The 27,275-nt window shown below is 44.6% G+C and overlaps 1 protein-coding gene and 1 pseudogene across 1 annotated transcript in view; both read right to left on the bottom strand.

The window, feature by feature from the left end:
• Nucleotides 1–8,445, bottom strand: part of LOC113912984 — a 51,874-nt pseudogene extending 43,429 nt beyond the window's left edge.
• The window catches only part of COLEC12 (collectin subfamily member 12), a 187,238-nt gene extending 161,044 nt beyond the window's left edge, over nucleotides 1–26,194 (bottom strand). Inside the window, exons 1-2 of the mRNA XM_027577325.1 lie at nucleotides 25,993–26,194; nucleotides 9,332–9,382 (exon numbers count right to left, since the gene is read on the bottom strand). Of these exons, the coding sequence (XP_027433126.1) occupies nucleotides 9,332–9,382; nucleotides 25,993–25,999 (58 nt within the window). The 5' untranslated portion in view covers nucleotides 26,000–26,194. The remainder of the gene's footprint in view (nucleotides 1–9,331; nucleotides 9,383–25,992) is intronic.
• Between the last annotated feature and the right edge of the window lie 1,081 nt (nucleotides 26,195–27,275).

The raw sequence follows: 27,275 nt of genomic DNA, 5'->3' as shown, positions 1-27,275 counted from the left end.
CAGCATCTTGTAGCTCCATTTATAACAAAATCACTTAAAAGTAAACTGGTAATTACTCTGTGAATAAACTGAATTTTTTCATGTGTTATATAAAACGCGATAATTTTGTAAGTGGAACAAAGTGTAAGTAATAACAGATCAGATTACAATTAAATTATACTATGATTTAATAATAATCATTGTCTAAATTAACATTGAATTATAAATGTAACCATACTATATATATTTATAATATGATATTAGATACTATGGATATTAAGTTACACATAATAATAGTGGTCAGAGTACTTACTTCCTCACTATACATTCTACCCCAAATGATTCTCCCGAGCCAACCAGAGCCAGCCTATTCCTTTGTCCGTAACGGATTTAGGAAAAGACTGTGACTCAACGTTGGCTAATGACATGGGACAGAAGTCTACTAAAGGCCTGGCATAGTTTCCTTGCTTCTAAAAAGACACTGAAACAAAGACTCTTTAACGCACGTGGAAGTGCTACAGCACCTTATGACCATCCTTGTCACTTTCCACAATACATACTTTTACGTGGTTCTCTTCATATGCGTGCAAGGCACTGCTCTCCGTACTAACTCATTTAGTTCTCAAGACTCCCCTACAGGTAGATACTCAAATTACTTCTATCTTTTGATGAGGACAATGAGGCGCTGAGAGGTCAACCTGCCCAAGGCTATCTCTCCACTAAGTGGCAAAGCTGGAAATGAAACCCAGAGGACATTCTCAGCCACGAGGATGATAAGGCACCCCCTCGATGAAAGCTGCTCTTAGCACCACCTCCCCCCCGCCCCAGTGTGTGTTACTTTCCTTAAAATACATTCTTTGCTGGTGGCCACCAAGTCTTTTATTATTTTTAAAAAGACCTGCAAGAAAATCAACTCCTTTGATATTCCCTAAGCAAAGTTATGGCACAGGTGCACAGAAGTGAGGGCAGTGAGGTTTTGAGGGAGGGAGGACAGAAGGTAGGAAGGATCAGAGAGCATGAGGCCTATCAGGACTTACAAAGGGAGAGCTGAGGCGATGGGATGCTGGTGCCTGGGGAAGGGGACAGGGAGGGAAGGAGAGGGGAGGGCAAGGGAAGGGAGGGGAGGGAAGGGAGAGGGCTGAGAGTTGTCAACAGTTTAATGGCAGCCACAGTTCATTGCAGACCTGCTATGTACCTGGCCCCTCTTACATATTACCTATAAATTTTATAATTCATATGTCCTGCAAGGAAGGTTTTCTTGCTATTCCCATTTCACAGATGAGCAAAGTGATGCTTAGAGAGTCTGAATGATTTGCTGGTCAGGGGCAAAGCCAGCACGTGAACCAGACTGTCAGAATCTAAAGACCAGCCAGTGTCCTGAAGAGCAAGGGCACCAGCAGAGACCGTGAGGGATGAGAAGAACCACTCTAGTTCACAACTGTGCTGAGGACCATGTCTTCCCTCAAAACCCATGACTCTCAGACATCATTCCCTTTCCCAGGGGGCCTCCAAATGAACAACTCAAGCCTTTCAAGGAAAGTTTCAGAGTTCGTCTGTTTTAAGTTACTAGGAGTTGCTACCAAAAGGAATCACTCTTTCCCACCCTACCCCTAACAACCAAGCACTGGAAACAGCCTAATGCCTTCATGCTGTCTGAACAGAAAAATGGCTGAGTAGATTTTTTTCCCCTTAGTTTTTCTAAAAATAAAAACGAACCACATTCAGCTTCAACCCAATTGTAGGAAAAACAAATTATTCTCCCTCCCCACACTCTTACCAGGATTGAGAAGTGACTACAAACCAGGAAAGGGTGGGGAGGAAGTCTACTTAAAATGGTTGAAAAATACCAGGCTCCAGTATTCAATCTATACATACTATGAATTATGAAACATAAGCCCATGTATAAACAGCTGCTGACTGAATCCACATACACCGAGGATCATTTGTTTTCCCATCAAAATCTTGAGGTGCGCTGAGAAAGGACGACTCTGTATGCTTCTCAGCCATGGATGGAGTGGAAAGATCAGTGGGGACTGAAGTCAGGTTGAACTCCAATGTCGGCCATAGCACTCAGCCCATTCAATCCTCCTCACTTACAAACTGCAGGTAATTCCCACCTCAAAGCACTTCTGAGAAAATTAAATGAACTAATGAGTGGAAAACTGCCTAGCACATAGTAGATAAGTGAGAAACGATTCTTAATGGTTTCTTTTACATGAAAGTGGTTTTAAAAAAATCAGAATCACATGGGAACACCATGTGGAACAACTTCTTTTAGGCAGGGAGGACCCGGCCTAACCAATGAGTTCTTGATGGGAGCAGAAGTGAAAACCTGGACAAACACTGTGGACAAGAGAGGTTGTGAATATTATTTCCAATGATAAGAATCAGGAAATCTGCTTAGGTTATTTAAAAGAAAGTGATGGCCACCAAACTCCCTTTCTCAAGTCTTACGAACCCCACCTGCCTGACTGGAAGCAAAGGGTAGAGGGGCCGTGGGAGCTCTACAAAAGCCCCTTCATGGTGACTCTTTAAAAAAAATATATTTATTTATTTGACAGAGAGAGAGAGAGAGAGAGAGCACAAGCAGGGGGAGCTGCAGAGGGAGAAGCAGGCTTCCTGCCGAGCAGGCAACCTGATGTGGGACTCGATCCCAGGACCATGGAATCAGGACCTGAGCCGAAGGCAGATGCTTAACTGACTGAGCACCCAGGTTCCCCCACCTTCAAGGTGATTCTGCCTGAGAATCTCTTTTGTGTCTACTTCTCCAGAAGCCTTTAACACCAAATTCTTATAAAATCAGAAATATCAGCTTCATTAGGACTTACAAAACCACATAAATAAAACCCTGCCTAAATAAAACCTAAATAAAAAGTGATGCGAATGGCTTGAACATTTCCAAGAAATCCCACAGGGATACTCAGACTCCTGTTTCCTGCCCTAACTTGTCTCTCTGCCCAGGGTCAGTCCTTTGCCTGATCCTACACCATTTCCATTCAGAGATGCTTGGAAGATGTGCTGCTGAAAGGCCAGCCCCATGCTGAGCTTATTTAACCATTCCCCACAGGAAATTATGGAAATTCCTGGCATTCTTATCAGGGAAAGGGGTGAGCTCCGCTGGTGTCAGTCTTGACAGGCACCAGTGAGAGGGATGTGGGGATCCCTCCTTTGCTGTTGGAGGTGGACCACTTCAAAGCAGGGCCTTCTCCAAACCCAAACATGAAGCCAGGCTTCTAGAAATATCCTGGGAGAGAAGAGACAGGCAGCCTGGTCCCTAAGGCCAAACAACGAGAAGTTGAGGCATCCAAGTGTTTACCTTGAGCAGCTCCCCAAAGACAGTTTGGCATCCTCTTGGTAAACTCTTTCAGCCCTCTGCACTGAAAGCAAAACTCACCACGTACCTCAGACAGAACTCTTCTTTCTGGCTGTTTGAGCATATATGTGTCACACTTTTTCAGAAGTCTCTGTGGTCTTTCACACTTTTAGACATTAAGTTCCTCTAAAACTCTTGGCAAGAAACAGCTCAGTGATTTGACTGTAGTCACTGAGGTTTTACATGGATGTCTTTGGAGGATGGGTCTGGAGGACGGTGTAGGTAACGAGCAGGGTGGGGGCCGTTCTGGAGCAGGGCTGGTCTCTACTCCATATAGATTTCGCAGGCTGCTTCCACATGTCCAGCACCGTCCAGATATTCTTGCTAATTTGAAATTATCATTCAAAGGAAAAATGGGAAAAGAAAAGGCATGGTGTGTTTGAAACTATGGGTACAGAGAGGCCCGTGAAGTCGCAGGTGGAAAAAAACACTCAAGGGCACACTTCTGTGAACACACTTAGGAAAAGGCCGGTGATACCCCTTTTGGGACTGTAACCCCTGTATAATTTTTCTCTGAGTAGTTCTCTCAGAATTTTCTCTCTTAGTTTTTACGAAAGACTTGAGTTCTACCTCACAGAGAATGCTTCCTTTAACTTTTTGTTAATGTTTCCCAGTTTGCAATTTTTCAGATCTTTTTCTCTCATCGCTATTAACATTCCCTGTAGCTGAGCTCCAAGGAAGCAATTTTGTCATAGTTTTGTCAAATACAAACAACGGACATTTCCAGCTGCTCCCAGTAGGTCACTTGCATCCCTTAATTCTACCCCTGGTTTTCACAGGTGGAGTCACGGAGCTCTTGCTCCTCCACCATTCCAGCTTTGGGCACCCTATTATTATACCAGATCAGATTCTAAAGATAACTCAAGACAACCCAACGCAACCGAGGAAAAAGAGTTGGTCCCAGCGCCCTTCTGCCCCAGCACAGAAAGGAGGCAAAGCAGGCTCTAGAGGGAGGGCCCAAGACATCCAGCATGGTATTCACCATTAGACACCCACACCACCCACCAGGATGCTGGGGCACACAGCTGCTGTCCCTAGGTCTTCTCACCTCTCCTAATTTTTAGCAGTAAAGCAAGAGGTATGACAGAACAAGAATTCCTGAGGCTGCTGGAAATCAGAAGGTTCCAGGGGCCTACTAAATAAATCCTAAGGCTCTATGTTTAAGCAGCAGGACCAGAAGGTCCAAGAAGGAACCCAGTGTTAGAACAATGATCAGCACTTATAGGATGCTCATAGTGTGCAAGGCACTGTGCTAACGAACCCAGCATCCCATTTAATTCCACAACAACTTCATGGAACTGGCTGACCCAACCTTACAAGTGAGGAAGTAGGCTTTGCAATAATGCACCTGAGGTCACACAGTTGGGGAGCTTGGGAACTCGGATCCAAACCCATACACCTGGTTCTAGTGCCCATACACCTAATCATTGCCCCCCGCTGTCTTCAGGAAAGATAAAAAGCAGCCAACAAACAGGAAAGATAACCACCTGGCCTGCTGTCCTCATGGAGTTGTTGTGAAGGAAAAATATGTTTGTCCTTTGGAAAGATAAATGTGATACACAAATGTGAGCTGGATTTGCTATGATCATTTCTACACATGTTCTGGAACTCACTGCTCTTCCCACACTTCTCCCCTTCTCCTATAGAATTCTGATGCACTTATCCCTTGGAATGGAAATGACATTCTTCGTTACTTCTACTCTATATCATTTTAATGAAGAAAACAAAATTTATAAGTTTATATTTACCCCTTAAAATGCGAATTAATTCTCCTTCCTTTTCTGCTAACTATAATAATAAAGGATACTAGAGCTATACGTGATACTTTTAAAGAAAAGGGTAACAGAAATATGTAGAAAAGTACCACCGTAGTACATATTGTATTCTATCTCTAGAAAGTACAAATTAATATACAGGTGCCTCATGTTCCAGAGAATGAGCTCTGCCAAATTGTAACTATAGTTACATCCTAAATTAATTAGCTCTGCATACTGAGACCAAGAAATGCTGGCCCTGAGAGCCTGATTAAAGCTTGAATATGCTTCCTTCATTAACCTTTCAAAGCTTCCCCTCACCGAAGCTTCTGTCAGAGAAGCAAATAAGTGGCAAACCCATCAGATTTAAGTCTGTCTCTCCCCGAGACAACTGTCCGGAATTCTGGGAAAGGGGTTAACAAGCATAACATATAAATAGACTGAAGAAAAACAGAAGACCTGTTTGAGACCAAAATGCAATAATGAATCCCCAAATAAACAAGGGATGGCTGTCCTAAAATAACGCCACACTCAATTCCTAGAGAAAATCACCCATTTTGCTCTTTACTGTAATTTTGTACCAAATTTGAAAAAGCGCAGTATTCTTACGTAAACAGTCCTGACTTCATGTAGCAAATGCTTCTGAATAACTATCTACAAATACCTTTGGAAACAAGCCACCAGGTAACAATTTGCTAGAACAGTACGTAGCCCCTTTGCCCTGTGAATAATGAACCCCTAGTTCACCTATAGTCTAAATTCAGTTATGGGGGGTGCCTGGGTGGCTCAGTCGGTTAAGCGTCTGCCTTCGGCTCAGGTCATGATCCCAGGGTCCTGGGATTGAGTCCCTCATCAGGCTCCCTGCTCAGTGGAGAGCCTGCTTCTCCTTCCCCTCTGCCTGCCTCTCTGCCTACTTGTGCTCTCTATCTTCAAAATCTTAAAAAAAAAACTTTAAAAAATAAATTCAGTTATGCAAATCATAAACAAGACATACCTAAAATTAGACAATAACTAAACCCTGTACGTTACTGAGTCTACTTTTGCAGAAATAAAAGCCGACAATATTACCACATTGGAAAGTAAATCATACCTTTACATCTCTTCAGGAATGAAGTTTCAGACCTGTCATGCTTTGGTATTTGGCGGTGGCTGTACCAGAATGTCCAGAGAGTGATAACAGCCCCTCACCTCGGGAGCGCAGTAGCAGCACCTTGGCTTTTATAACGCTCTACCTTCAAAGCACTTGTCCGCCTGGTATCTCTCTTAGTCTCACCACAGGCCTGTGAGGGAGACTTACCTCCTTTGGCAGGTGTCACTCTGCCCACTGGGCAGATGCAGCATCTGAGGCCCACGGAGTTTAAGTGCCTGGTTTCAAGTCACAAGAGTAAGTAGGGGCAGGTCCTACAGGGCTGTTGGGTCTTTAGATGCCTCCCACCCACACCACCTTACATCACTTTGTCTCCCTTAATGGTTAAAGTTTAACGTTTACCCATACCTGAAGGAATGGGTTCTTGGGTTCTGCTGCATTCAGTGACCAGCTCTGGCTACTTCTTAGGAACTGGAAACTCATTTACCTTCAATAAAACCAGATCCAGAGTCCTAGTGCTTGCAAAAATGATGAGGCTCTGTGGTGGAGCTAGCAGCCCACTTTAGGTTTCTAGAACTGCAGGGACACTTCTAGGACATGGAAGTTGAGAAATCACCTCAACCCCATTGTTGGGACCCTTCCCCAAGACTACACTTGCCTGAGGGGTAGAAGACCCAGTATCCAACCGCAGCTCCACCTAACTTGGTTGAGCAAGGACTTAATCTATCTGGGCCTCACCTTCCTTACCTATAAAATTAAAGGCTGATTTAAATCATCTCAAAGGCTCTTCCGTCTCCAAAATTCTACTCTACCCCTATGCTGGATATCCATCACCTTGCCTAAAAACTGAATCCAAGAACTCTCAACACCGGGACACCTCTCTCATAGCCTTTTCCAAGATGTCCCACGTTGATTTCATCCCCATCGTCTACTCGTACCACCTGCTCTCACTCTCGCCCTGCCTCTCTGCTCATGCTCTCCAATATTGGTAAGTTGTTATCACGTGTCCTCTAAGTCATCGGTTTGTGATTTCCACACATTATTCAACCACCACAAATGAAATCTTTCAGCAACCTATTATTTGTGTGTATTTTTTACCAAATCCCCACCCATATAGTTAGTTACATGGTCATGAAATTTTAAATAAAATTTCTCTCAAGGTCACTGTTCTTAAAGAAACCTTTTCTCATGATTCTTCCTATTTCTACTAATGTCCAAATAAATATTTGAAATCTACTGATTTCCAAAATAGATAGGCATGTAAATGTTGATTTTGTCTTCTTTTGACTAGTTTGATTTTCCTCTTTATTTCTACCTTTTCTTTTTTATTTTATTTATTTATTAAGATTTTATTTATTTATTTGCTAGAGAGAGCATGAGAGCACAAGCAGGGGGAGCTGCAGGCAGAGAAGCAGGCCCCTCGCTGAGCAAGGAGCCCGATGCAGGACTCGATCCCAGGACCCTGGGATCATGACCCGAGCCAAAGGCAGACGTTTAACTGACAGAGCCACCCAGGCATCCCTATTTCTACCTTTTCATTTTGGTCTGTTCTGTCTTCCTTTCCTTTATAATTCCCGCGTTCATCTTTGCTCTTGCTACCAACTTCAGTGAGCCCACCCCAGCACAGCAGAACAACAGAGGGAACTAATCCCAAAATATGTAATGTGCAGGTAAAGAACAGTGGTGTGCAGGAGGGGAGAAAGTACTGAGCATCTCTGCCAGCACATCCCCACTGTAAACCCCTACTTTGTCACAGAAAGAAATGGAGAAGTTTGTATCCAGAAGGAAGGATGTTAAAGCAGTGAGGGAGCCAAGCAGCTGGGGACTGTTAACTTTAATCAAAGTCCAACCAGGAGTTGTTTTTTTGTTGTTGTTGTTGTTGTTGTTTGTTTTTTTAACAACAGGAAGTAGATTCATTCTCTCTTACATTCTCCCTCTCACGCTCAAACACACACACACACACACACACACACACACACACACACACACACACTCTCACTCATTCACTCATTCTTTTCTCCTCTATCCCTCTTCTCTTCCTCTTGCCAAGGCACAGAAACAAGCTGGACAGAAAAGCCCTGGCTCCCCTGAACTGTCTCCGGAACACTGCAGTGTTCACTGGCAGTGCGAAACCGAACTGCAGAACATGAGCAGCACGGTCAGAGAGAGACACGCACCATGTGCAGCAGCCTCAGAGACAGAGGACCGTCGCTCGGTTCCCTACGGCTGCCATAACAGATTTCCACATACATGGTGGCTTAAAACAAACACAAATCTCTCCTCTCAGGGTTTGAGGAGCCAGAAGGCTGAAATCAACTCCAGTTGGCTGAAATCAAGATGCTGGCAGGGCTGAGCTCCCTCCGGAGGCTCTGACCAGAAAATCTATTTCCTTGCCTTTTTCAGCCTCTAGTGACCACCTGTATTCCTTGGCTCGTGGCCCCCTCCTCCACCTTCAGAGCACATCGCTCCCGTCTGCTTCAACCAGCCCACCCCCTTCTCCTCTCAGGCATTTAATATCCCTCTCCCTCCCTCTTATGAGGACACTCTGATCGAGCTTACAGCCCACCCAGATAGCCCAGGATCATCTCCCCATCTCAAGATCTTCAATTTAATCACATCTGCAAAGCACCTTTTGCCATATAAGGTAACATGCAAGTTCCAGGGATTAGGTCATGGATCCCTCTGGGGGGCCACTATCCAGCCTCCCACAGCACACCTATGTCTAGCTGGGGTCCTGGACAAAGTCTTCCTCTCACTTATCCACTACGTTATGGACATGAGACTTGAGAAAAGAGAGCAAAGATGTTTTCTAAATATCAAAATAGAGAAATCTTGTGTATTTTTGCTCCTGTCCTGTCACAGATTTACCTTTCCCATTATGTTTTGCCTATTAAACCATCTGGTTTGTATCCAGTGGACCCCATGAGTATCCCCTTACTTCCTGCACTAGGGCACAACTCCTGTTTCATTACCCTTGGTGTTATGAGAAGTCATCCACCTGTTACACAGAAACTCAATTTCCAACCAAAACTGGGCCTCAGAACCACATATATCTGTGTGTGCCAAAGGTCCAGCAATGGCCTGTTACTGCATCTCAGGTCAAGCATGGAGAAGGAAAAGAGCTTTGCTAGAACTCACCAAACCTCTTGTAACCGAAGGACTGCACCTCCTCCTCCTCTGCAAAGTCGTCTGCAGGAGAAGAAAAGACAAAGTGTTAACTCTGGGGAGGCCCAAAAGGACAGGGTCAGTGAGGGATTCAACAGCTGTGATCTCCACCTGCTCCCCCCTCCCGTCTGCCCACACTGTCCGTCTGCTCCTGGAACATACCACGCTCTCTGAGAAAGACCACAGGGTCCCTGCGCTGGCTGCTCCCTCTGGCTGGAATGCTCTTCCCCCCGTTTTGAGGCGACTCCTTCGAATTCAGGTCTCAGCTGAAGTATGACATCTCTGAGATGCCTTTCTGGACCACAACCTGGCCATCCCTGTCACACCAACCACCCTATTTTAATATTACTCTCTGACACCATCCTTATTTGTGTGTGCATGTGTGCGCGCGCGCCTGTGTGTGTGCACGCGTGCGCTTGGTGTGATCATGCATTCTGTGAGCACACACTTTTTCTGTTCTGTTTCATGAACGAATCCCCCATGCCTAGAATGGTGCCTGCCACAAAGCAGGGCCAAAATAGATTTTGTTGAATGATGACTGGATAACCCGCTGTCCAGAGGGTGACATTATCTTCACATAACTGAGCCTACAGCCCTCCCTCTCAGATGCCAGGCTCTGGGGTCCTGTCTTCCACTAAATGTGGCATCTCAGGAGCCCAGCATGACTTCTGCAGTGACAACCAAATCCTTCCCCACTCCCTTTCCATGGGATCACTGGGACCAACAGATGGTTTCCCAGTAAATACATTTCAAAAGACAGCCTTGTTCTGGGAATTCCTAAATGTAGGCCCCTCTGGAAACAAAAGAAATAGGTCTGCAAAGCTTTCTACCAAAAGGTCTAAATCCACCCCACCCTCCCAAGACAAATGCGGTGTGATTCTTTATCACACTGATAAAGAACCTATTTTACAGTTCTGCCAAGTGTGGGTCTGGTGATTTCTTGTGCAACTTCTGATGACAGGTAAAGGTGTCAAGCCTTTCCAGGGAGCCCGAATCAATCACTCTTGAGCCGGTCACCATTACCGCACCAGCGCTCAGCTCTCTCCCGGCAAAGCGGTTCAGTTCAAAAGCACTTATTTGGACCAGAGACTGCCAGGCGGTGGGGCTTCAGAAATGAGTGAGACGTGGTCCCTTCCCTCAAGAAGCTGACAGGCTTTTGGGGCGGGGGTGGGTGGGTAATAAAGCCTCTGTGATCATCTTTTTCAGACCCCAAATGGGATGCAGGACGTGGATCTATCTGAACCTTGGAATGTCATGGAAAAAACCCAAGAGGTATGACATCTATAATACAGTGCGGTGGACCTTGGAGCACTAGTGTGTCAGGAAGTGCTATGAAAACACTAGTGAGAGAGCACTTACTTCCAGCAGAGAAAGGAGAAGTGTGATATTTCTGTATTTTATCATTGTTTCCTTACTCAGAGAACAGGGAAGAGATCTTGCTAGGAATCTAGAAGGCCTGGTCTTCATAATTAAGGCAGTCTCCTTATGTCAAAGATGAACGCCTTAGTTCTTTCTACATGTTAGAACATGCTTACAACCCAGAGAACAGCACCCTTCTCAGTCACTTGGTGACTGTTTTTTTCTACAAATACATATTAAGCTCCTCTGGGGCCAGCTTTACTAAGTAATCCTATCATATTAACGGCTGAGTAGCTTGGTCTAGTCTTAATTGAGAAACCCTGATCTGCTGCTTCTGCTTAGAAATCCATGCATTTATTTATTCATTCATTCAATAAATACATGCTTATAGCCTAGTGGCATTGATGAGACATGAACACAGGTAATGGTGCCACCCAGACGTCAACCGCCCCGCCAGCCCCAGCCCCTCCTCTGCCATGTCACGTCGGCAGAAGGATCTACTCACACACAGACGTTGTGAACCAAGGAGGCATCACTGAGGATCTCACAGTGGAAACAAAAGAGTGATTCATGCCGCACCCCTGATAGCAAACAGCTTAAAATTTCCCATTAGACATTTCTGTTCTCCCCCCAAAGCTTCTTTTCAGCAGGCCTACCATTAGTTTGTTTGTTTGTTTTCTTTTTCCTCTCTGATCTTTTTCCCATGCAGCATTTAGTCTGACTGACTCCTGTCTCCTTCCTGAAATTTCCCTGGGAACTTCAAATGTCTCATATTTTTGTTACTAAAGCAATTCAGCTCTGTCTCCAAATTAACATACTCAAACCCATTCAGGGGTTCAAGAAAACAAAGGCCTTCCAGGTGACCCCTAAGAAGACCCGAGGATCTCCTGGTTCTTGTCTTAAGCCTCTTCCCAAAAGGATCAGGAGTTCTTACAGCGGCTACTAAAAGAATACAAAGTTTTGTCTCATCCAACTCTGAGGGGTACAAGTGACGTACCACAGATCACATCTCACTCAGATGATCAGGGAAGGTCTCACAGAGAGGTATGTTAAATTAATCTTCTTAATGTTTTTCCTTTGGAGCGAAAAAGAGAATTTGGGAAACACGGCATACTATATCCCTCTCTTGGCAATTCATAGCGGTTTTTGAACTATTAGAGATCTGAGAAGTGCTAATGGAAAGAGAAAAAACTTGTTTAACTTTGTTTTACTCCATGTTTTCAACAGTTGACCTTAGAATCCTCTTCTCTCCTTAAAGGTTGGGTGAAGTTGGTTAGGTAATACTGACCTACAGTTCATTTGGCCCCCAGAAGCCCACTGCCACATTTTCCCTGCTGTGCAGCCAACAAACAGACCATTCACGGTGATGGAGCCAGAGAAAGAGAAAGATTCCAGAGTTGATGGCTCTGTGGCTGTATGGGCAACCCACATCAGGCTACACAAGCCGCAAGAGAGATGAGAGGTCAAGTGTTCCTATCGCTTGAACATTTTAGTGGGCAAAAGACTACAATGGGGCCCACGGTAGCGGACAGATGGGCTTGAGGACGACAAATAACCCTGACATGATGTGCAGTGTTGTGGTCTATCCTCAAAACCTTTTCCTCACACCCTGTAGACCCAAGCTAAGTGCATCCCAGACTCTCTTTTATAGTACTGAGGGCCTGTGGATGTGATAATCTCAGTGAGTTCAAGTGAAGATGCTCCAATCAATCTGAGGGCCGTGTGTGATGCCCTACGGTTAGAATTTACCTCTCCTTCCCCTGCACTCCCTTTGGGTCCATCTGACAGCACTTTCCTCCGTCTGCCCCATATTCCAGTTTCTGGTTTTCATGCCACCAGAGAGAATGTCATTTGAAAGCAGGAAACTTGCCATATTGTACCCTCAGCAGCTAGTACATTTATGGCATGTTACAGATACTCAATAGTTGCTGAAAATTAAGTAGCTGTGAGTTATACATGTCTCTATCTCTACTACCAGCTGAAGAATTCCTGAAAGAAAGAGATTAAATCTTTTTCTTTTTGAATATCCACCATATTTGGGGAAAATAAGAGAATATTTGGTTAATACCTCCTATATGTCAGGTACTTCTTCATTATGCATCTGTTTACAGATGAGAAAACTAAGGCTCAGGAGAGGTACATAACCTGACCCCAAGTCTCACAGCTTATAAGTAGACAGACCAAGACTAAGACCCAGATCTGGAGGGCCCTTGAGTTCCACACCATAATGGTCACTGACCCCACAGACCCAAGAAACCGAACCCTGTGCTAGCAGCAGAAAAGCTAAGATGCAATGCTTTCCACCCCAGAACCCTGAAAAGGCTAAGGAATTTGGGGCACAGGTCGCTCTTGAAGGAGAATCAAGGTAAGGCTAAAATGGAAGGATGGGATGAACATATATTAAAGAAGCAGTTGACTATAACCAAAAAGATAGATAATAGATGTTGGCAAGGATGTGCAGAAATCAGAACCCTCATATGCGAGTGGTGGCAATGCAAAATGGTGTAGCCACTTTGGAAAATGGTCTGACAGTTCTTCAAAAGGGTTAAGCATAGAGACACCATATGATGCTGCCCTTCCACCCTAGGCCTACACCCAAGAGAAATGACAATACATGTCCACACAAAAACTTGCACACAAATGTTTGTAGCGGTATTAGTCATAACAGAGAAAAGTGGAAACAACTTGAATGTCCACAAAACGATGAATGGATAAATTAGCATAGAGCCATACAATGGAGTATGACCCAGTTATAAAAAGGAATGAAGCACTGAGGCACACCACAAGATGGATGCCCTTGAAAATATCATGCTAAGTGAAAGAAGGCAGTCCTGACAGACTCCATTTATATGAAATGAAATGTCTACATGAGACAAATTCACGGAGTTGGAAAGCAGGTCAAAGGTTGCCTAGGGATGGAGGTTTTAGGGTGAAAATGGGGAGTGACTGCTAATGGGTATGGGATTTCTTTTTGGGGTGACAAAAATGTTCTAAAATTGATTGTGATGATGGTTTAAGCAAACAAAACAAAAAACCCCACTGACTTACACACTTTAAATAGTTTATGTGGTCTGTGGGGGAAAAAAAAAAGCAGCTGGACCTCCCAAGTCCCCCCACCAAGCTAGGTAACTGGCCCCCCCTGACTACAGCAGAAGGTGTAAGGTTTATTATTCAGAGACGTTAAAAACAAAAGGTCTCTTGTCTAGAGGACACCAGGAACAGCTGAGATGAGGGCACTGCAGTGGAGTCAGGGAAAAGGTGAAAGTTTACACATGGAATGTCCAGACGCACGGTCCTCCTCTCCCACTTAATCAGCCAGCCTGGACCCTTCAGGCCAAAGACTGGAAGGCTCTTCCTGGGAAATCTGACCAGTTAAGAGAAAAGCAAACGAATGATTCTGATTCTGGGAGGTCCCCAGCGGAACAGCCCAGCCAGTTCAGCTTAGAGTGACAGTCACAGTTCACAAATCCCACCAAAACAAAGAGGTTCTAATTAACCTTTATAATATCCTATTCCTACAGACGAGACACTCGACATCTGACACAGCCTCTAACATGAAAAGACAAAGATGAAAATAAAGAAACCAGATAAAGAAATTTGGAGGGAATAAATATTACGTGACATGATAAAAATTTCAAAAAAAATTTTAGCATTAATATCCTTAGAGAGATAAGAGAATATAGCCATAAAATTAGAATAGGATGCTATAATAAAAGAACCATAGAGAAAAAGAAAAAGTTCTTGGAAGTTAAAAGTATGATCACAAAAATAAAAATTTAATAGAAGAGTTGGGGAATAGAGTTGACATGTTCCAAGAGTAGGGAGAAAAAAGCAAGTAAATAGAAAAGAACAAAGGCAAAAAAAAATTTAGAGAATCAATTCAGTGGGTCCAATATTCAAATAACGGGTGTTTTGGGTAAAAGAAGAGAGGTAGAGAACCACGAGGGGATGAAATGAACAGAATTTTTCAGTACTGAAGGATAGGAGTCTTCAGAGAGAAAGGGCCCATTACTTTGAGCACAAAGGAAAGAGATCTGTTCCAAGGCACATCACTATAAAATTTCAGAACACTGAGGACGAAAAGAAAATCCTAAAAGCTTCCAGACAGGAGAAAAGAAAAAAAGAAAAAAAAAAAAAAAAAGGTTACTTAAAAGGAAAAAAAAAATGACCTCACTTCTCAAGAGCAAAACTAAAAGAAAACAGATCAATGCCCTCAAAATTCTAAGGCTAAATTATTTCCTACACAGAAATCTCTCAAATGAATAAATAGGTAACATAAAGATCTCTACAGATCTACAGATCCCCCAAAAATGTACCTCTCATGCACACTTTCTTCAAGACATTATTAGAGAATGCATTCCACTAAAATAAGAAACCCAGAAAGACGTGTGTGTGTGTATCCATGTGCATGCACACTACACACTCTAATCTAACCCTCACCCTGAGTAGGTCAGAAGACTGGGGAAGATTTCTTCAAAAAGATGGAAATGAAAGAATGTCTACTATAGGTGAGCACATGCATAGAGATCCAGGAAAGTGGAAGAGACTCTGGGGATGAATGATGATGTGTACATACATAGGAAGCTAAGCAAACAAAATAACAAGAGGATTATTAGCTCCAGAGGAAGAGAAGTTATGCCAAGAAAGAAACAGCAGTCAGCTGTGAATAGCATTTATACCATTATAGTAATATGAACACTGGATATTGCTTTAATCAAGATTGTGATGTAACTATATTGGGATGATGGAGGGCAACAGAAGGTGTCCATGAGGGTGTTGGGTGGAGATGAGGGTAAAAGAACTAAATCTTTATCTGCTATAAAGGGAAGTCAGTATATAATGCCTAAACTCAAAATAATGGTAGTAAGGAGGAAGAAGAGGAAGAGGGAGTACCATAAGCACGCCACTTAAAAAAAAGGGATTGTGGCAGATGGTCTGCATAAAGGACTACCAATAATTCTTTCCATCCCTCCACGTGCAAGTCCATTTCCACTCTCTTGAATCTGGGAGGGCCCTATGACTTGCTTTGGCTGATGCGATTTGCCAGAAGTGGCAGCGGGTGACCTCAGGAACCAGGCCTTAGATGCTTTTCAGTTTCTGTTTTCACCCTCCTAGCAGCCCGCTACCATGTGCAACATCCAACTATCATGCTGGACTGGGGAGCCCCCGGAAGGGAAGATCTCTGGAGGATGAGAGACGCTGGAGGGAAGGAAGCCATTCCAGCCATCCCGCTGATGCCCAGCCATGGCGGGGAGGCCGTCCAGCCTGGCCAACACCTCAGGAAGCAGAGGCCAGCCTGAATCGCAGAATCTTGAACAAATAAACAACTGTTGTTTTAAGCTGCAGGGTTTGGGGATGATTTGTTAAGCATTGGTGGATAACCGCAAGAAAAGTAAATGCCAAAAGAAAATGCTACAAATGTTCTGAAGAGGCTGCCTCTGGGGACTGGAAAATGATGAAATGAAGGTGAGCCGGGCAGGAAACTGCCTTTTTTCATAATAAATCTCATTCATAATAAATATTATTTGACTCCTTAAACTATGTACATCTCTGATTTTGATTTAAAAAAACTAAAGCAACAAACAAGGGAATGTGGGTGGAAGATACAAATCAGACAAAAATGAGAGTGCTCAGGCCCTACAGATGCTGCCAACCAGAAAAGGTCCAGAGGTCCAAGGTCCACCCTGCTTCAAAGAGCCAGCGTGAAGAGTTCCACCTGAGGCAACAGAATATGGACTTTCAGCCTTCAATCCTTGGCACAATGCAGGTTCTGACAAATGCCAGATTGAACAGAACAAGTTCAGACTTTTTTAGGAGCCAGGCTGAAGGACCGTGGACAGAGGCTAGGCTGAATTCAGACTTCTTTTCCAAACTGGGTCCAGTGATGCCATCCACATGGGTGTATCCATCAGCTACTCTGTGTCGTTTCTACCTCAATGCAGTCCCAGTTCTTCTAGAGCCATTGCCGTTAGAATAAAACAGTACAGTCCCATGGGTGGGGGGCGGGTGTAAAATGTTTAACTGCTTCCAAACCAGCTGGTGAAATGCTCTGCTGGGAGCATTCCTGCCAGCTGTTCCCCCGTGAGTTCCCACCACCAACAGCTATTGTAGCAGGACTGGGTGCTGAGGATAAGAGAAAGTGCCCCTGCGATCCTGGGGCCAAACACCCTGAGTCTACCGTCACCCTCCACTGGCCAGTGCTGCATGGAGGAGCTTTCATGGAGTTAGCTGTCTGTGGAACTGTGGCCTCCACAGAGCATCACCTGGGTTGCTAAGTATTTTGGACCTGCCCTGGGACACTGCTGTACTGCTCTGGAGGACTTTTCTCCTAAAGCTAGACTGATGTACTGGTAAAGCTTGGGCTCTGGAATTGTAAGACCTGAATTTGAACACCAGTTCAACTTTGGGGCTCGATCCCACAACCCTGAGACCGTGACCCCAGCCAAAATCAAGTGTCAGATGCCCAACTGACTGAGCCACCCACGTGGCCCCAATGCTTGAGTTTCAAAAGACACGAAGCTCCAGTGTGAATTGAGCACATGGGGGAGGTTGACAGCAAGGAAGTTTGGTTAGGAAGGGTAACGTGCAGGGTGGGTTCAATGTGGGCTGTAGTTAACTGGCACTGAAGCATCTATTTGATTTGAAAAAGATGTATCTTAATGAATTTGAGCTGTAAAAACCGAAGACGGACACTCTTTAATCTTGATTTAACCCTAAGAGCAGAACTGGCACTATCTGCCCTGGCTTCATAGCTTTATAAATATAAAACCTTATGTGGCCCCTTGTATAGTTTGCTTTGCCCTATTGGCATTTCTGGGCCGCAGTTGTTAAGTATTGTGCAAGTGAATGAGCTCAGTGCAGTGTAGCAAAATACCGAGGTTCCAGATAATTTTGATGGGGTAATTAGATCTGCCTTCTGGGCCTCCCCCCTTCCCACCCCAAATGGATCAAGGAATTTGTAGCAATTTAAATACTTCTAGATTATTCTAAATATTACAGAAGATTTATTTCGATTACTCAGGTGCTTTTCAAATTTTATCTTTTGCAACAATGGGATCACTGTTTGGTTCAGGGGTATAAGTTGTTTTTGTTTTTTTTAGTCAATATTACAGACACAAACTGACCCCAATTTCTGGCACAACTTACAAATCTGATGCTTGTAAAAACAGCAGATACTTGCTTTTAGGGTAAAGGGAGATACAATACCTTTTTCCTTCCTTTATAGGCCAACAAAACTGAAGTGATTTTTTTTTTGTAGTAGGGGCTAAACCAGATTTCCCCCAAGAGTCAACTTTGACAACTTAAAAAGTAAGAAACAAATATGACACTCAAAACCTTGATCCCCACATCTACTACTCATGGGTAGCTACAGAGGAGAGGACATGCTTCCCTTTCTTTTATGAGGGACCCCCTCATCCAATAACATTGGTCAGGTTAATAATAAGAAAGTCCAGAGGAAGACGAATCATTGCCTCAAATTTTATAAGGGCTCTGGAAGGGCCTCAAATACATGGGTCATTTGTCAAGAAAAACTAATGCTGTCCATTTCTCTGGAGGCATGCAAAAAATAACCGGTCTTTGCTAAACCTCCCCCCCCAAACAAATAACGGATACATCTGTTTTGTTTTGAAATCACATAACTTTAGGTTATCCAAACAATTATGCCAAAGTAATATAATTAATTACAAATGAGAGACCAACATTGAGCTTAGGAGAGAAAGTCTGAGAAAACTTCGATTTTTCTCTCACCTCCCACACTAAAATGTCATACTTTAAGGTTGTGGGGTGCCCAGATGCATCATTTGCCTCTTCAATTACAATTAGAATAATGCAATCTGAAATATGAACTCTAATTCAAGATAATGAATCAGGTTGCATCGTCCCTCCAAAGGAAAATACCCCTGACTTCAAGCAGGTCGCCCTCTCCTCCCATGTCCTCTGGCAACATTCATCTGAACCTCAAATAAGGCACTTTTCACATATTACCTTAGATTACAGTCGTTTATGCATAAGCCTTACACTGCCCACCAGACTGCAAGCTCCTTGAGGACAGGCTATATATGTACTAAATATTTGAATATGCCTCATTAATGTACTAAATGAATATTTGAATATATTTAATATAAAGGATATTTGAATATATTTAAACACTATATTAAATAAAGAATAAGTGAAAGCTAGTTAGGATTTGGTAGCCCAGAGAAATAATAAAATACAAATATGACAGCTTAATGGGAAATCAACACTAGCAGTGAAATAGACATGATCTCATATAGTTTTTAAAAAAATATGTACACATACCTCTGTCCTAATAGTTCCTTAGAGACAAATTTGTTTTATGTTTTGATTCTTTTATGTCATATTTGTACTGGATAAAACTGGACACTGGATTTGAGTTACAAATCTTGAAAATATTATGTCATTATCAATAGGCACCTGAACAATGGTGCTCCAGGAAAATTAGTGCTCATAGGCAAATCAAATGTATTTATAAGTATTAAATCAATATTCTACCACTATCATAAATGAGAAAATTGTATGATTTCATTAGAATTACAAACTAACTATAAACATGGTCCCTGCATTTTCAGTAGGGCTGGTTTTTTGTTTTGTTTTGTTTTACTACGTTACGATGATGACAAGAACACAAGAGCGAGCAGCTGGAGGTGGACCAACATGAACACTGTTGCTATAGACGCACAGCTCCCTCCTATCCCTGAGGTCAGTTTTAACACATTCATAATTTGAAAATTCCTTTCCTTTCAAAACTGAACTCTATTCTTCATGGTATAAACTGTATCACTTGATTAACTTAAATGGTTCATAATTGGCAATTATATTACTGCCTGGAGGAAGCAGCAGGTTACAATTACACAGTATTACAAAAACTAAAATGTCCTGGGGCACCTGGGTGGCTCAGTCGTTAAGCATCTGCCTTCGGCTCAGGTTCATAACGGGCTCCCTGCTCAGCGAGAGGCCTGCTTCTCCCTCTCCCACTCCCCCCCTTTGACAGATAAGGAAACCAGGCCCCTCAGGGGAGGTTAGGTAATTTGCATATGGCCACCAGGCCCTCTAGTTTCACAGCCCAGACTCCTTGCCACCACACTAAAATTCTCAGGTTCGCAGTGCCTGGGTGCCTCAGTTGTTAAACGTCTGCCTTCAGCTCAGGTCACGATCCCAGGGTCCTGGGATCGAGCCCCACCATCGGGCTCCCTGCTCAGCGGGAAGCCTGCTTCTCCCTCTCCCACTCCCCCTGCTTGTGTTCCCTCTCTCGCTGTGTCTCTGTCAAATAAATAAAAATAAAAAAATCTTTAAAAAATAAAAATTAAAAAAAATAAAGTTCTCAGGTTCAACTCCTGAGATCACTACGTATGATTACATTTTATGAAATGTTATATTTTAAAGTATGTATTATCAGTTATAAGGGTGGACTATTTTGCCTGTGAATAGTAAGTTGTTATATAAATATCAGCTAGTTTCCTAGCATTTCTATGTCATAAGGAAGTGACTAAGGCCCAAAGCAGTGCAACTACTTTCACAAAAGCCAAGTACAAGTTAGGCAGAATGTCAAATGTCCAATTTCTCAAGCTAGTGACTACGACCTCGTGTGATACTGATTTGTAATCCCAAACCATTCAGGAAGCATAAAGGAGCCATATTTAATATATCCAAGTCCAATAAATTTACTTAATTTTAAAAATTTCTCCCATGTGGAAAAACACATTCCCTTTATATTCTAAAGAACACTGATTGAATATGCATGATAAATTCAGGGGTTAGCTCTTTGGCATCTTAACTTGGGACTACTAATTTCTGTTTACATTGGCTTTCGCTGCCATATAATTACAAAGGTCCCATAAGCATTCAGCAAGACGTTTTCAAGGTACAATATTGGTTTGGGCTCTTCAAATATCATCCACTTAAACAGAAATCAAATCACTGCTTGATTGAAAGTTACCTCCCTCAAGTTTTGTTGGTGTGGTTAGAAACTGTGTTGTCAGCACTAAAGAATGAAATACTTTCCATGAAGAATGTCTATCCTTCCCTATCCCTTGCTCAAAATGTTTATTACTGTCTTTACTACTACCACTTTAATTTTTAAAAATTTTTTTTTAACTGATCACCTACTGGTGGTTACAGTCTATTCTCGAAAATGGCACTTCTGACAATGTTCCATTGTCTCCTGGCAAACCTGTCAGCAAGACTGTGGTGTAGAGGCTGCTTTCAGAGTTGCTGGCTTTAGTGGGCCATTCACATTCATTCAATCAGTCATAAGCAAAACCTCCTAAAGATAAACTCTACACACTGCAACGACCCTGGCATCTGCTTTATCTTTGCAAGAGCTTCTGTCTAGAGAGGATCCTCTGTGGCTGGCTGAAGAGCACATCAAATTGATGTGCTTCAGACCTTTGATGCCAGGTTATTATAAGTCTGAGTCCAGATGACAGGACCTTCTCTATGTTGCTCACTTAGTACCTAGTGGAATGCAGCATACAATAGGTACTTAACAAAGATGTGCTGATTGAGTGGAATATTAGGGTTTGGCTAGAAAGGAGTCTAAGCTAGAGGTGTAATATGTGGGTTCTGGAGCCAGACTGCCTGAGTTTGAATATCAGTTTTGTTACTGACTAGCTGGATGCCCTTACAGGTAACTACACCTCTTTGAGCCTAAATTTTCCCATCCGCAAAATGGAGAAAATAAGAACACTTGGCTTGGCAGGTGTTCAATAAATGTTAGCTATTATTAGAGAGAAAAATAATAAGTGGGCACACTAGGTGGCCATCAGTCACACCTAAGTTGTCTGTGAGCATAAATCATGGTTCAGCTCAACCTTCTCCGTGGCATTTATCTTCTAACACATGACCCTGTTCCCTGCCTCCAGGCCATAGACAGGAACTCTGGAAGCTGAGAGAGAGTGAGCCCGTGCCTTCAGAATGGCAGAAGATGGAGAGGGCAGAACCAGCCTGGTAGAGCTGACCCCGTGGTGCGGGTAGACTCTCTTCAGAGACGATTACCTCCCAGACCTAGAATGCTGTCCCCCCACCTGTCTGCCTGATTCTTCCCATTCTGATTCACCTGCTGAAGTTCCAAAGCACCACAGATACACACTGCCAACAGGAAGGCTGCGCTCTGCCACTGCTCTGGGCTTCCTCTCCCAGGACCCCACCCCTCCTTCCAACCATGGGGAGACGTGTGTCAGATTTGCCCCCTGAGAGATTACTCACATGCTGTGTTCACCCCAGGTGAAATACGCTTTTCTTCTATCACAAAATTTAAATATCTGTTCTTCCCATCTGAAAACTTGTACTTCGAGGGTCATTTAACTTACTTTGGCAGCTGTATCAACTGTTTTTAAAACACTATTTTAAGGAAAATAAGTGTTAATTCAGAAAATTAGGCACCTGGTTTTGCTATAGCTTGACAGCTACCATCTGCCAGCTTCTTCCAGTCACACCATTATCAGTGCATGAGCTGCATGGTTAAGGCAGGGGGGCGGGGGGCAGGGCACAATCTTGGGAAATTATGGAGGAGACCACAGGAAAGATATATACTTTGCAATAATTAAACCTTGGATTAAGAATGTTAAGCATCCCCAAACTAATGACAAGTCAAAAGTATAATCAGATTGCAAATTTACCTTCCAAAGGAAGGGCAGCCCCAATTCCAATCAGTGAAGGAAAAAAGGCCTCAGTTTGTTTCCAGTTCCTTTCATAAAACATGATGCTTTCAATGCAGTCAGCCCTTACACACTTGTTTACAAATCCCAGTTAAGGACAAGAAATCTTAGGGGCGCCTGGGTGGCTCAGTAGTTAAGCATCTGCCTTTGGCTCAGGTCACGGTCCCAGGGTCCTAGGATCGAGCCCCACATCGGGCTCCCTGCTCAGTGGGGAGGTCTGCTTCTCCCTCTCCCACTCCCCCTGCTTGTGTTCCCTCTTTCACTGTGCCTCTCTCTGTCAAATAAATAAAAAATAAAAAAAAAACTAAAAGAAAAGGACAAGAAATCTTAGAGACAGTGGTAAAGCAAGGAGTCCATGAGTCCAGAAAAACAACCAGCAGTAGACTGCTTACCAGAGCATTTTTAAAGTATTATTGACAACAGTATTTCAGAAATGTTTATATACAAGCACACAAAAATAAGCAACTGAATACTATGTTTTGATGGCACCAACCTCCTCCCTGTGTTAAATGAGAACAGTGGTCTGGACCTCTGTGGTCCCGTGCGCTGGTGGCTGTTCTTGGCCATCTCTTAGGCCACAACTGCTGCTTTAAAACTCACCAATATTCCCAACTTTCAGAACTAGAAATGTGATTTAATAATGACACACCTCACTCTGGAGGAGTCAGATTCCTTCAAAAAGAATGTGAATATTTATCCAAAACCGTGAGAACTATATGGTACTGTACAGCTAATTGAAAATGAAATCGGAAATTAAAACCAACTTCGTGTTTTAATCAGTTTGGAAGACTGCAAGTATTGCAGCAACAAGGCAAGTAATTTTCTGCTGGAAAATACATAATGATGTCATTATTTTGGTACTTGTGATTCCAGAGATGTAGGAAATAAAACACAGACAAATATTTGCTGAATGCAACAGATAGGTGGCGCTGTGGCTCATGGCAAATAAGGAATTACACTCCAAAAGCCAGGTTTATTACACAGGCCATGTCCCAGGTTGAAACATCAGAATTAGAAAGTCAAATAGGAACCTCATAAAGGTGTCTGACTCGTGGAGAAGCTAAATTTTTGCTTTGGCAAAAAAAAACTTCTGTAACTTCTAAGATGTCCACTAATTTTCTATTTGTCTAAAAAAATGTTTTAAGTTAATACTTTAAGCATTTGCAAGGCTTGTCTTTGGCCTCTATCATTTAGGGAAATTAAATTCTAATGAAATTTCTTAAGCATAGTGAGTTAATAACTATGCAACATAATCACAAACCCAAGGAAACTTTGGGGTGGTCACCTAATGGCAAATTGTCAAGATAATTCCACTTGGTAAAGGCGGCTTTCCTCTGGGGGCTAGAAATACACTCTGTGCTTGGCTTCAGAAGGCTTGTGTCCAATTTCTTGGATACACCCCCTTCCTGGCTGCCACACCAACTGCGGATTAGTTGGCTACTTAGTTGTCTGAGATTTACTTTTCTTCTAGTCTACACCAGAAGTTACCATACCTGGTGTCCTAGCTCTTTCCAAGCAACACAGGGAAACTGGCAAAGCTTGTCTTTAGTGCCTACCACACTCCTGGTTGCCAGTTCCTATTTGTTCTAGACTCAGTTTCCACATCTATACTGTAGGGGTTAAAATACCTACCTCATAGTGTTGTTGAAAGGATTAACTGACAGTGCTTTGGAGAGGGTAGCACAGTGGTTGGCACTTAGTAGATACTATAAAATTATGACTGTCCCCTTCCTTCCCCATTTCACTAAACGGACAAATGACTGTAAATTATACGGCAATAGTTGGTAAGCAAACTTCTTACAGAATATTTCCTTTTAAAAGAGGACTTCAAAGTGAGTAGTCTACCCTGGGATTCACCAGTCCCTTATCACCCCTCCCCCACTGGGACAGAAGGTATGTGGGGCCTTTAGGCAGTGCCTGGATCCCAGAGGGTAAGGAATGAGCCTTCTCCAGGAGGTCTGCAAGCTGGTCCAGAATGCAGAGTAAATCTCACAAAGACATGTTTAGGACTTTCCGGTGTGTCTTCCGTGGCAGATTTGAATAACACTGAAAAATACCCAAACTGCAATAATGTTCATTTACCCAGTCAAAAAGCGTAAGATTTTCAGGGCTCAGGAACCCACACGGGAGCTGATGGAGTGAGCAGTTATCTTATCTTTTCCAACAGTTCAAAAACTACTGGCCTCAGGACCAGCAGTGAGAAGATTAACTTCTGGCTAAAATGATGGTTAACTGAGCCCCAAAGTAACGTGTAGCCTGTGAACTCTTTCCTTGCGGAGAGAATCCTTTAATCAGTGCTGGCCGAGGAAAGTGAGTGTTTCCCAAAATGTAAATGAGAGAAGAGAAACTGAGTGGAAAAAGAACACACACCACTGCGTTTCATAACTCCCTGGCCAGAAAAGTGTATCCTATCTTTTGTTTCTCTTGCGGGTAGGCTCACTTTCAGTCCCTGCCCTTCCTAGGGTCCCCTGATGAGAAACCGACACCTTGGAAGGGTAGCTAATTGGTAGGACATTATCGCTCGGGAGAGTTTAGCGAGGACTTCCTTTCAGGGAAACCTAGAGGCGAAAGTTACTTTCCAAGCGTGTGGGGCTCCCCGGGCAGCCGCCTCGGACAGCAGGGCAAGGTCTCTGGCGGCTGGAAATGCGGTCACCGCCGTCGGAAGACATTTCGCACCCAGCCCCCTCACTCAGGCCCGAGTCTTGTGTAAAGACCACGCCAGCCCATCCCCAAACGATTCCCTTTGATGCCTCTGTTGTAATTATTTATCTCACATGTAAATCAGAAGTCTGCTGGCCAATCTCTATGTTTCTCATAAAGCGAAGGCTGCCCCGCAAAGCCCTTCTCCTTGTGATTCCGTTTAAAGGTACGATAACATCTGACACTTCCCTAAACCGGCCTGCAGAGGACACCGCCCCGGAGACGACCAACGGGATGATTTGTGTCACCTCTGAACACACGTGGGCACACCAACTCCACAGGCGGGCACGTGGAAGGGACGCGGAACGGAGAGCAGTTATGTTCCAATCGGTGGGTCTGATGGAGAAAGATGCCAAACGCACTTTCCGAGCCAGCTGAACTCCGCGGGCACCTAATCATTGCCAGATGTGAGGAGGACGCACCGAGAACATCCCCGAGTCCGGGAGGAAACACCCGGCCGGCAGCACATCGACTTCTCTGATGGGGAAACGGCACCAGCTGGGAGGAGAGGACCCTGAACGGAGTGTGGAGCGCCGCAGAGCGGAAAATCGACTGGGGGGAATGAGGATGCCTCCACTCTCCTCGGCATGTTTTTTCAATTAAAAAGTTGAGAACTGGAATCCGTAAACAACGACTTAGGGCTCCAAACTACTTTGCAGCGACACGATGGGGAGGGGATTACTTGCACGCTCCAAAACCCCGAACATCTAGGTCTCCTGCCGTGCCCAACTCCGAGACCGAGGAGCGCCCCACGCGTGCACGCACGAGCCCCGCGCAGCGTCTCCCCTGGCCCTCTGCGCGGAGAAAGTTCGCGCTGGCTTGCACCTCCGCCCCCTCCCGCGCGCCCCGAACCCGCCCTGCCGGCCCGGAGCCCCGCGTAGCCCGCCGCCGCCCTACCTTTCATGGTGACCGAGGAGACGCACCGCCAGCCAGGGAGCTCCGCGCCGCCGAGGAAGTTCGCGCTGAACAGCCGGTCACTGCGCGCCCATGGCAGCCGCGCCGCGCGTCGGCCGTCTGCGCTCGAGCCCTCCCTCTTCGCCTCCGCCGCCGGCCCGCGCTCCCCGCTCCGCTCTCTGTGCCGCGGGGCTGCCGCGCGCGCCGCTCACCCCGGGCGGGAGGCGCCGCTCCCGCCAGCGCCCCTCCCCCTGGCCCGCCGGGGCGCGCGGGCCGCCGCGCCCACGCCCCCTCGCGCCCTTCCGCGCCCGCCCCGCCCTCGGGCCCGCGCTCGCCCCTGCCCAGTAGCTCTCTCGCCCAGCCTCTCCTCCACGCGGTGGCTCGCCCCGGGGCTCCCTTTGCCTCGTCGGACCCGCGGCGGAACGAAGTCGGAAGAAAGCGCCTCCCGGGCGGTCAAATGTTCACCCTTGGTGTGCGCGAAAGGTGCTGTTGCTGGGCTTGTTTCTAGACCCCAGACTATCTAGAGCGTGGGATGAGAGAGTTGGGGAGCAACAGTGTCACGGGGGTGGCGGAGTAAGCTTGTCCCTTCCCCAAACGTCTCTGGGGGCATGGAGGATTAGAAGATTAAACCAAACAGAGAAATGTTCTCGGGATTCAAAGTTTCCAGGTGCGCCCGGAGAAAAGCGGGGCGCGGGCGAGCGCGCTCACTGTCACCCGGCTAGAGCTCTTGCTAAATCCGAAATCACCATGAGATGCTCTCCCTACAGAACTCAGAGCAGGATTACAACTCTTGGACCTCCAAAAAGACAGATATCAAAAACTCCACTACACTCCCCTTGGTTGGAAGAAGTCACCCTTCTACCCACCACCCTTGAAATTGATCTGAAATTGATCATGTTGAAGGAGGCTGGACTATTGAGTGGCTTCTTAGGAAGTTCCTTTCATTGTGGCCCATCACGTCCCAGTGTGGGGTTTTGGTTTTTTTTTTTCCTTTTAGAAACTCCTCATCAGACCCATTTGTTGCTTTATTGCTTTAAAACATAAACTAAGTGGTGAGTGGAGCTGTGGAGAGGGAGGTGCAGAGCGACTTCCACAACGATGAAATGAAAAATTACCATGTGCTTACTAGCACCAAAAGCAATACAATTCTGCCTGGGCGGTGGTTGCAGCTTTTCAGATTTCCTGTCCTGAGGATTTGGTAGCATGGTGTAAACAACCCACTGATTCATTCTAAACAGGGAATTCTGCTCTAGAAAAAGGTAATGCCCAGAAAGGAATACATTCTA

The sequence above is a fragment of the Zalophus californianus genome, chromosome 14 (genome assembly GCF_009762305.2).
Source record: "Zalophus californianus isolate mZalCal1 chromosome 14, mZalCal1.pri.v2, whole genome shotgun sequence".
Classification (NCBI taxonomy): domain Eukaryota; kingdom Metazoa; phylum Chordata; class Mammalia; order Carnivora; family Otariidae; genus Zalophus; species Zalophus californianus.
The sequence above is the reverse complement of the archived record's forward strand: the minus strand, read 5'-3'. Positions and strand labels throughout refer to the sequence as shown.